General features: G+C 36.2%; 1 protein-coding gene across 7 annotated transcripts in view; it reads right to left on the bottom strand.

Annotated features, from left to right (window-relative positions):
- ZDHHC14 (zinc finger DHHC-type palmitoyltransferase 14) overlaps positions 1 to 12,987 on the bottom strand; it is a 127,633-nt gene that overhangs the window by 29,181 nt on the left and 85,465 nt on the right. For 6 of the 7 annotated variants that reach the window (XR_001294873.2, XM_013959016.2, XM_013959017.2 and 3 more), the window contains one exon: positions 985 to 1,122. The exons of the other annotated variant lie outside the window; for it this stretch is intronic. Coding sequence is in view for 5 of the 6 variants with exons in the window: in XM_013959016.2 (XP_013814470.1) it covers positions 985 to 1,122 (138 nt within the window). In the remaining variant the exon portion in view is untranslated. The remainder of the gene's footprint in view (positions 1 to 984; positions 1,123 to 12,987) is intronic. 7 annotated transcript variants of the gene reach the window in all.

Raw genomic sequence — 12,987 nt, 5'->3', positions numbered from 1 at the left:
ATGTTTTCTTAGATCATTTTTTAAGTGTTGTCATTATGAAGCTAGCTTTATAAATGTATTATAAAATGAATAAACTGGACGTAGTTGTTTCTATCAGGTTTCCATTGTAATAAGGAATATAAAGAAACACAAGATCATATTTCCAAAATGATTAAGAAAATACTGTTCAAGAGGATACCCTATGAAATCAGTGAAAAAGATATAGCATTCTTAAATTTCCTAATGAAAGTGGGTTAAAAAAACCCAGAATACACAAAAGGTCTTTGAAGACAGCTCATATAGTCTATCACCACAAACTGGAACAATAACAACATGCAGAAGCTAACACAATTTGTTATGTGTGTGGGAAAAAAAAAAAAGAAAAAAAACCCAAAAGAGCTTTGAAAAAACCCTCCTTAAACTCAATCCCAAATACAAATAAAAATCTGTCTCAAATTCATGATTATTCATCTTCCTACATTCACTACATTATAAACTGGTTATTTTCAGAATGTCTATGCAAATGAAAGTAATTTGTGTTAAGAATAAGGTTGAGGAAGATGTAAAACTAAACAGGAGAACAACAGAAGCTGTAAAATAGCTCAGATCTATTTGTTACTAAGTCACCTTTTTTGGATGGATGTCAAGTGACCAATGCTTACTGTCAAAAAAGCACACACAGTTTTTCTCTGGGAGAATGATACTATCTCTACACTTGGATGTAAAGTATGTGTGCTGCTTTTCCAAAACACTGTCCACAAAAGGACCCAAAAAATGAAGAAAATTAACATTATTAAGATAAAGCCTGTGCTGCACCAATGACTACCATGATCAGGGTCTGCTACAGACCAGAATGGGAGTCACTGGAGACTGTGACGCTTCAGAGAAAAGGCAAATAAATAAATAAATAAATAAACAAACCCTGAATGATCAAAAGATTAACTTAAAAATAAAAAACTCAAGCAAATGGCTACATACGTAATCTGATTTCACCAGCATACTTACGAAGGATGACGTGGGTGATAACGAATGCAAATATAAAGACTGTCAGAAAGGACAGAGATAAAATAAACATATAAAAAAATCTGTAGTTTCTTTTCCCCACACAGTTGCCTACCCAGGGACAGTGGTGATCAAACCGTTCTGAAATGAGAGGCAGAAGAAAAAAAATGGAAAACAATTAATAAAATGCTGCTTTATTTGAAAAAAGTTCTCTGAATACTATATTAGAACTCATGATTTAACTGGCATTTGAAAACTAGCCACAGAGAAATCTTATTTAGAAAAGAAAAAATAGAAAAAAAAGCAATATTTTTATGAAACCTTACAGCTTTTAAAGAAAAAGTATGGCTGAGGTGAGCTTCTGTTAAACTAACAGCATTACAATGATAAATTGCGCAGTCCGACCAATAAATGTATATTTTCCACTGTCACATGGAGCAGTACCAATTCAACTGTAAGGATCTTTTTTTCCAGTGACTTTTCTACTAAAAATTGGAGTTTTTGACACTGTTTTTTTTACATATTTCATGATCATACCTTTGAGGTTTATGCCCACCATCATATCATTCATCAATTATGACACATGAAATATTTCCACCCTCCCCCTTTTCTTTTAGTATTTTACTCAAAATATTATCCATTTCAGACCTCCTGTTTTTCCACTTAGAATTGACACTGCCATACAAAACTGTTCAAAGTAGTAAAACCAGTAACAAAAACCCATTTTCTTTGATTAAGATTCAGATCGCCTGGTAAAATCCATTTTCTCCTTTAGCTTTACAGGGTCTTCTAGGTGTTTTGGTTTTGCTTTTTAATAACCCGTTATATCCTGCAGGAATTTTGTGAAAACCACATGGTATAAATTGGTAGATGCCTGAAAACACTATTATCCTATGTACCACTCTGGGCTCCCTCTTTCTTTTCCTTACTAAACCGAACCCTTTCCCTTTATTTCTCTGAGAGATTAACTCATTCGTGAGACAGAAAAAGGCCAGGGCAGTTCAGAAACAAGTTTCCAGAACCTCAGGGAAATGCCCCAGCGCTGGCGAATGTCGCAGGCAAGACCTAACTCTGCTGCTTGTGCAGGGTCTGGGTCTCCCCACGCAGCCTGGAAGCTCCCAGTTCCAACACGCCAGTTAATGAGAACAGAATGATTGTCAGGAACCAAAACAGCATTTTGTAACTTTGCTTTGGAGAGATTACACTGACATAATAACAGAATTCTAAATTTTTAATCAAATCCAAGATCATAACATAAGACAGATGCTCTCATGCTGACTCCCTCTCACTCTCTGATCCTTGTCCAAATCTTGTTTTGTTTTCTCTGACTTTTATGCCTCCATTGATGTACGATATCAGTCTATTTGTAATTGCACAGGAAAGGCAAGCTATAAATTTGAAGTCCTTAAGCTCTATGTTAAAAAGGCACATCTGTTCAAACAGACTAGTTTATTTTAGCTATGGCTTTATGTTAAAGACCTACATGAGAGGTTTTCCTTGAAGGATGTGTTTAGGATTACCTTCATTAACAACAAAAAAAAGTCAAATCAACATACACTACAGATTTCTGAGTCCACTAGACTTTCAGGGTTGTTTTTTTTTAACCAGTTTTGCGTGACAGCTGTTTGAACCACATGTTTCTGCCATAAATCTGTTTCAAATTCCAACAGGGCTATTCAAGGTGAAGTTATTGAACTTTCTTAAGATAAGGCTTCAGAAATACTTTAATTTATTGAGTGCTGCTAAGAATACTAGGAATTAAGTACCTCAAGTACCTACAAGGGTGGGCACTATCGCCTTTACTTCAATGCAATACAGTGGTGTTCCCAAAGTAAGCAGACACTGCACGTGAACAGTGCTAATTTTTACATTTGTGCTTCCGAATGAGTTCTTAGGCTCTGATAAACACTTTATTTAATGGGTATCTAATGCAACACATGAGCAAGCAGTACCGCAAAGAAAAATAAAGTTATAAAGCCTTTTAAAAGCATAATCCTAAGGTACTTTTGTACCCTACTGCTTCAGAAAAAAATTTCATGATGTGTCTTTGGAAGATGAATTTAACAAATACATATTAATTCTCTTCTATGCTGAAACAGTAGGAATCAACAAATTCTATTGACATAAATCTCAGTTTCTAGCCATGAAATGATATTCAGATATATGTAGATGGCTATATGATGGATTCAGATAAATGGAGACACACACACACACTCCGTACTGCAGACTGACTTGGTATTTTTAACCTACTTGCCACTCCCTTCCATTTCTGTCTTCAGACTTCCTTGGTAAATTGAAAGGCTCTGCTTTTACAATAAACACCTCACTAATCATTGCGAAGTTAAGCAACTATCTATGATGTTAATAAAGCAGAAATGGACAGAACACGCTAGTTGAATATAAAAAAAGTTTGTTACAGTGTTAAAATTGAACCAACTCTATTACAATGAGTATTATGAATGAATAAATTGGGCCTCATATTTCTCACAGACAGTCACAAAATCAACAGAATGGTTAAGGACAAAAGGGACATTTAGAGATCATCTAGCCCAACCTTTCTGCTCAAGCAGGGTCACCTAGAGCACACTGCACAGGATCGTGTCCAGGCGGGTTTTCAGGATGGAGACACCACAATCTCTCTGGGCAACCTGCACTCAGTCACCCTCACAGTAAATTTTTTTTCCTTAGATACAGATGAAATTTCCCATGTTTCAGTTTGCGGCCATTGCCTCTCATCCTGTCACTGGGCACCTCTGAAAAGAGTCTGGCTCTATCTTCTTTACACCCTCCCTTCAAATATTTATACACATTGATAAGATCCTTCTGGAGCCTTCTCTTCTGCAGGCTAAACAATACCAGCTCTACAGATACATAGCACTACAAATAATAAATAGCTCTAAAAATACAAAGGGTTGTGACATGTATGCTATATGCCACAGAACAGTACATTAAATAATAAGGGATTATTCTACTCAGCTGAACACAAACAAGTAAATGCAAGCTAAAGATAATAGCCACATAGTGTACACCAGACAAGACTCAAATTTCCTGATGCTTGAACTAATTGCCAAAGAGACAACAGGCACTCAAATAGCTGCTTGTGATTTTTTCTGGAAAAGTTTTTGACCTGTTCATTCAGCCTCTGAAAGGAGAAGGCTGAAAGATTCTTTCCACCAAATTACATAAAGATCCCTGGAAGGTCTAAAGAATCCTCTGGAATTCACAGCATTATTTTTTGGAAAGCAAGGGGACTTTGAACCTAAAAATACCTATGATCTTAGAGCTTGTGAACCATTCTGGTTAGCTATTAATGCAAGAGAAAACAGCCAATACTGGCAAAATGAGCAGACATATACTAAGCAGAAACTTCTAACACTATTAGGAAATATAAACTCTCTCTCTTAAGACTAGAGCTCTTTCTTCTTCCTTATAATAGCTTAATAAGTATTAATGAAGAAATAACAAAATATCTTAAGTTTCATCCTCAACATTCCAGAAACCTGCAAACTAAACAATCACCAGTTTGGAAAAGCAAGTTCTGCCCAACATCTTTGCTTGTTTTGGATAGTGCTGGAAGCAAAATTAAGATTTACCTTCATTGACAAATGTAAATACATTAATGATGAGAGAAGTTGGGAATTCTGGCCTAATGAACTGAAAATGCAGTGTAAGTATAAATGCAACTGACCTGCATTATGAAGAATCACAGACTGTCTGGAGTTTTGGTTTAAATTTATAGTGTATCCTACCACAGTTAATGTGATACTTGTGTCAAAGTTAATGCAAAAAACTTTGCAGCAAATGAGAGAATCAAAATATTGGCAATACAAACGGTTGTTGGTAAAAAGCATATTAGAACTGTTAATGTGGGAGGAAGAAGTTACAAGGCCTGGAAAGTTTGTCTGTGGAAGCATCCCAGGGACAGAGAAGTTATGACAGATCCTCCTCCTGCACTCTCACTTTCAAGCAAAATAAGGAAGGCATTTGCTTCAGGATGTGATTTGATGTTACAGCCATATCAACCTAACAACGGACTATTGCTGAAAAGGATGGTCCTGCTTCCCCCCTTTTAGCATCCTGTGAGCAGCCTCTTGCCTGTGTGTTTATGGCCCTCCTTCCTTGGGCCAAGACTGGTGTTCATTTTATCCCTTGGGGAGCTGGTTCAGGGAGCCAGAGTAACTGAAATCTAGGGTTAATTTTTTGCTGCTTAGTTCCGCAAACCAGCTCATCAAAATATCAAACACCAAAGCTGGCACAAAGTGCAGCAGTGAGAATACGCTGCCTGAGAAGAGATGAAATGACCCCGTCAGAGACAGCTACATGTTAATTCAGCTTAGTTGTAACACCAACTACACTACTGGTTAACACGTACCAGGAAATCCAGTTTTGACTAATCCTTCAGAGTCTGAGAACAAAAGCGGAAGTAAACAAAAAAGACCGAGAAAATATGTGAACAGTTTATAAGGTGAAGTATCAATGAAAAGAGGAGACTAGAAATGCTGCTGTAAAGACCACACAAAACCAAAGAGGTAAGAAACCTGAAGAGATGTCAGGAAACCTCCAATACTGATTATTTTACTAGTTTTTCCTAAGTCATCAATAACTTAGAATTTAGATAATAACTTCTGCATACAACCAGCACCTTTATACCCAAATCTAAGTGTGAGGTTTTACTGAGGCAATCTAACAGTCTATTGGCAGTGAAAAAAGATAGTCACAAGCTGACTCTCCTTCATCCTGCTTCCTTTTTTCCTTATCTAAGCTGTTGATGAGTCAGGTCAGTTAACTAACTGGCAGAGGAGGAAAAAAAAGAGGGAATTAAGGCTGCTCAGTGAGTAAGATGGGCTCACCAAGGGCTGTGTGAAACAGCACAAAGGAGAGAACCACACAAGTGGAAACAAAGGGGAGGAAGTTAGGAGGCTGTCCCTTTGGAAGCTGTAAGCTGCCAGCATGACTAAGTAGTCCCATTAAAACTCACCTAATAATATATGCTAACTGGATGACAGAAGAGCATACAAGTTATACCATACTTTAGATATTCCTCTTACTTTTTACCTACCCCTGAAACATTTACATTTGCAAACTTGCTTGAGAAACATTAACTGCTGGATATCTCAAATAAAACCAGAAATGAGAACAGTTCTTATTTTAATAAGCAATGGCACATTTGGGCTTTATAGATGCAGAGTGTTTCTTTAAAAGCCCCACTGAAACATGTTCCATGCTGCTCAGGACGGAAGAGTCAAATCTCTACTTTTCCATAGCACAGCATGTAGACTCTCTAAATCCTTAAATGTTTCCCTTCCATTTTTGAATCACTGCACATGAGGAAACCATGTACAAAATGACCCTAAAGATTTCTTTCATCTTTTAAAACATTCAGTAAATCTTTGTAACTTGGAAGAACAAAAAGTGTTTTTACATGGAACATTTGTAGGCCAGCTTGGTCCTTCAGCTTGCAGCCTTTCTTCTCTGTATGCATTATGACCTTAGCAGCATTTATTATTATTTATGAACCACTTCCTTTTTTCTCTGCTTGACTAAATTGCTACTTGCCAACGTATGTTTTCTAAAGCTTAACATGAAGGCAGGTCTTAGTAAGACAAAAAGTCTACAGGTACAAAAACATGTAGGTCACATTACTAGCAGATTCTAATGTGTACAAGTTAAAATCCACTTTCTTATTCTTCCATCTCATTCCAGTAAAGCATTGTACAGCAAAGACACAAACCTAAGACATTCAGTGACTGTTTAATATGCTCTATTTAACACGTGAAAACATGCATCCTAGGATTCTGAAGAGTCAACAGCCTGCTTTTCAAATTATGTGACAGTCAAAATCACATTATAACTCAAATAATTGGGCAGCATTAATCAAAATTACTTCAGACAGACTACAAGGCCATTGTTCTGACACACACTGGGCAATTATGTAGAGATCACTGGCACCTGCACGTGTTTACAATAGGACAGTTACAGCTTTTTGTAGGATTATGACATCATGATACGACTACATCTATTTCGGCTTCTTGATTTGGTATTTTGTATGGCAAATGGTACTCTCAGAATTTGGTTGCTACTGAAATGTCAAGAAAAGTAAATGAAGTTTTTATACGTCCCTGTACAGAATATATATTTTTTATTACAGAAACTGTTTATTCTATTCTAAGATGCAGTAGTTCAGTCCCAACAGAGCCTAATGAGACTCATGCACACATGTACAAAAGCAAATATAACCATGGCATCAAATCCTCCACAGTCAGTTCAGAATGTCTGATACTTTAGCATAATCAATAAAAAAACCTTGTATCTGATCTTCATACCTTATTCATATCAACTATCCTTCTCTCAGATGCTTAGTTCCATTGACTTAAAACTCATCACTCAGATGAAAATTGTTTATTTATTCATATTAACAAAATTGATGGGATTTGCCCTCAACTGGCAACAGCAATCTAAAAATATAGATCAATACGTATAACTTAGTATACATCACATCCACCTGTGTGATAGTCATTCCCCTGACAATGCCTTTGGTGTTACTTTTTGGAATGAAATCAGAGTAGAAATTTATAAAGAAAAGTAGTCAATAATAAAATAACAAAGAACCAATTGCAAATTGCATTTTTATGCATGCTTATGTCATTTCAGAACATCTGTTAGAGACAATGCACAACGGGTCATTTAAAGCACCAAGCTTGAGCACTTTTGTACTCTTATCCCAAATCGAAACACTCCAAGAAACAAATTAGAACAGAATGAGCCTTTTAGCCTCAGGTTTACATTCAGGAAATACACATGCACCAGAAGTTTATTCCAGATTACATCCTGGGCACTAAACTAATCTCTACATTGTGATGCAAACTGAAACAGCAATGTAACATTGTGAAAAATAGGCCTCTATTAATGAAATAAATTGGTAATGTGGGTGGACATCTACACCAAGAAGTCATTCAGAAAAGCAAACACAAGGGATACTCAACAGACATTTTACTCTCTGCATCATGTAAATACTCTCCCAGAAAGCTAAGCCATTTATATGGGTATTTTAAGAAAACCAGCTGCAAAGTCAACTTCTTCCACACTGATCAGTTTCAATAGTGGCAGACTAATGTTATTCACAAAAGGGAAATAAACATGCTTAATTTTGTTAATAAAAATAACAACTGATTTATTAGGAAAACATCCAGCCATTGCCCTAGGATATTTCATAGTAATTAAACTACATCATCGCACAGCTCACTTCACTGCTACCTCCAATAATAAATGTTAACTAATTAACAATAAACCCCTTTGACTGCAAGCACATTAACGGTGACATTTTCAAAGGCACCAGTGGCAATTAAGAATGGATGTTATTTGATAGGCCATGGGAGTACCCAGCAAAGAACCTCACCGCTTCACAAGCTCTCCTTTATATACATAGTCTTGCAAATATGGTATGTTCACACAAGAACCACCACATGACTGCCAGACACATACCCAATTGTGGAGGAGCAGAATTAAAATAAAACCCCAAGCATTCCCTGAGGGAAGACTGGCATCCTTACCATACAGCTGTCAGTCTCCATAAAGTTCAGGGCTTTCTTCTGCCTTGCTCTACACAAAACACAACTTTTAGACACTTCTATTTAGACACTTTGATCTCTGCCTTTGAATTTCTTAATCATCTTTCAATTGTTATTGCTTTAAATGTAAATATTTGGTCATTTACTTAGATTCCTAAAAATATTTGTTTGTTTTATTCTCTCCTAGTAATTTCTCTCTCTCCTTTTTTTTTTTTTTTTTTTTAAACTTTTACTCTGACTTCTGAGGTTTACAGCTTCATTCACATACTTGGGTATTACAATCATCTCTGCTCTTTCTTCCACAGGCAGGCCAACACATAAGCTGTGACCCTTCTCTGAAGAAACCTGTATTACCCCATCTTTTTTTAAACAGGCTTGCTGCCTTATTTCCTAATGCTTACACTAGAAACTCTGAGACACACGCCATTCACCCTGTATTTCTAAAGTATGTGTAGTATATAGATGGCACAACCATAAACAAATAATCTATCACTTCTTTATGTGCTGATGTGTACTTCTTTTGGTGGTGTCTTAAGTGCCCCCAAAAGGTAGAGCACCTTCAACAAAAGAGCCAAAGCTGACTCCCACATGTGAAAGCTGAAAAGAAAAAGTAGGTGCAACAGTTGACCTTATAGACTCAACCGCTCAGCTAAAGAGTCACCTCTTAAAAGAGCTGGAGCTAAGGTTTAACAGGTTCAAAATCAGGCCTAAAATTAAGTGAAAATTGTACTCACTTCATATTAGCAACTCATAACTTTAGCTAAAACCAGGAAATGTAAGGAGAGAAATAGTCAAAGGTCATGAAAAGGAACTGAAAGCAAAAAGGGAGATAACAGAGTAATGAAGGAAGAGTGCTACAGAGTGGAATTCAAACCAAACCAAGTCATGACATCAAGGAAAATGTACACTGGTTATACAGGACCAGGACACTTTGGGAAAATTACTCTCAGACACAGTGTTGATGTTAAAAAACAAACTGTTATAATGCCACCTCTCAGGCTGTTTGAAGTAACTTGCGTTTTCCAGGCCAGAAGATGGTGGCATCTGGAATGACAGCTCCCGGGAAAAGCTTCTCCCTGAACATACTGGGTAGTAATTCTTACGCCTTGTCTTCCACCAGCGACGTGTTGTGTGTGTTTTAATAACTAATTCCCCATTCTAAGAAAATAAATTTACAACAGTAGTGCCTAATCTGGGAAACTACTTTTTTAAACAATGTTTTTATCTGAATTCTGCTGCTTGGTATACTGCTAGCAAAATGACACATTGTATTTTCAAAACAATAAATCAACCTAATTGGGTCCAGGCCAGAAACAAATGACTATGTCTATGACTGCCTGGGAGAAGTCCTTTACGCAAGCAATGATTTAAGAGAAAAGGGGGTGTCTACTGGCTTCTAATATAGCATGTTTTCTGGTTTTTTAAACAGCACTACTTGTTCTTGTTTATCTCAAATTCACTGCTTTCTCTTCTTTAACAATTAACTGATTAGAGTCACCAAAACACCCGAAATATCCTCAACGTCCTGGACCAACCTGCCCTATACTTTTATATTCTTTATCAAAGAACTGTTCATACGTTCAAGGAGGTCACTAATATATAGTGCTCTTTCATTACCTTTCCAATACTGGACTAAAAATGACAATTTCTGTGCCACTGATGTATATACTTGTATTTTCATATGTGTTTTTTTTGATAAAAGGACCACCAGTTTGACTATGTTACAACTTCATGTAAACAAGTTTGATTTTGTTTCTTCCCCATCCTCAGGGAACTATATCTTATTATTTTTCCCAGGATGCTATCTCTCTTATGGCTAGCCACCACCTAAGATAGACACAAGTTAATGAAAATAGGAAACAACATTTCACTTCTATCAACATCCTGAAAAGCAACTTACGTAATTTTACAGCTGGATATAAAGACTTGATACACAATGCTAACCATATATTATATGGTCAAAAAATTGAGAGAGAAATGAAATTAAGGTCAAAAAGTATCCGCGATGTTACAACTTTCTGGACTCATCTACAGCCTTAAATCTTTGTCTCTTCTGCTTGAAGAGTAAAGATTAAAAAAAAAAAAAAACCCTCAAAACAACGACCCCTCTCCCCACCTTGACATTCACTCCCATGTTTAGGATCTATAGAAAAAAAAAAAAAAAGAGATTTACAAATGAGAAGAATCCTTCTCTCCTACTGAAATCAAAAAACATCAACAGAAAATGCCGGTATGACACATGGTCCTTTAGCATTATATGGCATCCTGTTTCCCCCTCTGAAAAAGGTTATACTAGGAATAAAGAAGGCCAACTTGGATCCATCAATGGCTATTAAAAAGAAAGAAATAACCCTCCAGGGTTCAGGAAGGCCTATGCTGCAAATTTCTGAGAGCGTGAGAATATTCTGCAGGAAGTATCATCGCATGCTTACCCTCTTCATATATTCTTCCCTAGGGATCCACTCTGGCCATGGCTGGAAATAGGCTATTGCACTAATCGAAACCTTAGACTAACTTAGTATGCCATTCTCATGTTCATCAGTGAGCTCTGAAAATATCAAACTGATTTCTTAGTAATCCTAATTAAATATTAAAACATTTCAAAGTTATTCTGTGACAACCAGCTTCAAAAATTTGAAGCTTTCAATCCTCTGTGAAAAAATCATCTGTGCTGAAAAAAACACAGTGGAGCCTACAAGAGATTTTTATCCATCAATCACATACAGATTTAAGATGCATAGATTGAGAGAAATAAAAAGGACACATTCTCTTAGATGAATGTATGTGGTGGTATCTCTCCTTCCACTGCACTAGATTTTTGCCTTAGTCTAAAATAGGCTACTTTGCTTGGCAGGCAAAGATGGGGCATATCAATGTGAGGGCGTCTTCAGACTTTTGGTTTATTGGACTAAGTTGATTTACTGCCTGCTAATAACTATTTACTGTTTCTGCTTAGTCATTCTGTACAATATTTAAATAAATTGTTCAGAAATAGCCAATTGCATCTTGTTTAGCTTTTATTTTCTTGTAGAAAGCCAGCAAGACTAAAATTATTTATCAAAACAAAATAACAAAGGAAATGAGACAGACAGTGTTGAAACAAATGATCAAAAACGTAATTTCCAGAGCAAGTCCAACCATTGGCTTTTTAATAGCATCACACACTGCAATTAAAACCTGTTGTCAAAACCCAGTAATAACCATCCCAAACTGAGAATCTGACTGCTGTGGTTATTTTTTTTGTTGGTTTTATTTTAGCTCTTTTGTTTATGTTTACTATATTCACATTATTTAAAAAATTTTTAAGCAAACATATGGCACACAGAAAGCCCTTGAGGGGCTAACTTCAAACTGCCATTCAGAAAGGCAGTTAAAGAAAGCAAGCCAGGAATCCCTCTAAGATCTTTGCCTCAGGGACACTTATTTGACCAAATCTTTGAAGGCATTACATAAATGCAACAAAGCGCATTTGCACAAAAATCCAGATTTTTCTGGATACTCTATGAAGGTATTGCAAAGCTAAAGGCGTTTGAAATATGCTACTACTCAGATTAGTTCGAGGTTCTTCCCCCCCCCCCCCCCCCAAGAATTACTACTATATATTTTTTACAAAATACACTAGGTAGCATTCCATATAAAATTAGTGAAGAAATAAAAATCGGAAGCAAGATCAAGAAGTAATAGATATGTTTACTGGACAACTAGAAAGTTAGGATTAATTAAAAGGGAAAAAATTACATGAAAAGTTTTTTGCATCTACTTACATTTTTAAAATGCTGCTAAGTATGTCTTACAGAGTAAAAAGCATCAACAGAAAATACTGAATGAAAGAACCTCTCTTTCACACTATGTTCATTTGCTCAGTAACATGAAATACCTTTAGGCAAAAAAAGCAAACTGGCTTTTCTGTGCAGAGAATGCTGGTTTGAAGAAAGATTCCATTCCTGTATCGCACAATTTCTGTAGTTAATTTGTAATTATCCAGCAAAAGCTTCAGGAACTAGCTATGTGGTAAAAAGGAACTCAATCATATCAGTAGTGAGCCGCAATCTTAAGTTACTTAAAAGTCTGTGCATCTGTGAAGTAAGAATATTTTTGCATTGGTTTAGTTACATCAGTGAGGAACTAGCAAGTTACAGTGATACACGAAGACTCACAGCTAAGTAAGATTTATACATAAACTAAACCTAAATTAAGTAAAAGAATCATCATAGAGACAAGCCTCTCTCTTAAAAGTGGAGGCAGATGAATAATATATAGTCTGATCAAGTGTCCACTCTCAGACTGCCGTTTTCCACAAGTGCATAAGCAATCCACTTCTTCTGACATCAATTTTTCACAGAAAAGAGTTACTAATATTTGTAAGTTTCACATTTTGCATTCAATACACACGCATATTTATATGAGAAATATCTGTATCTAATCGGGAATCGAAAGT

This window comes from Apteryx mantelli, chromosome 3 (assembly GCF_036417845.1).
Source record: "Apteryx mantelli isolate bAptMan1 chromosome 3, bAptMan1.hap1, whole genome shotgun sequence".
NCBI lineage: Eukaryota > Metazoa > Chordata > Aves > Apterygiformes > Apterygidae > Apteryx > Apteryx mantelli.
The sequence above is the reverse complement of the archived record's forward strand: the minus strand, read 5'-3'. Positions and strand labels throughout refer to the sequence as shown.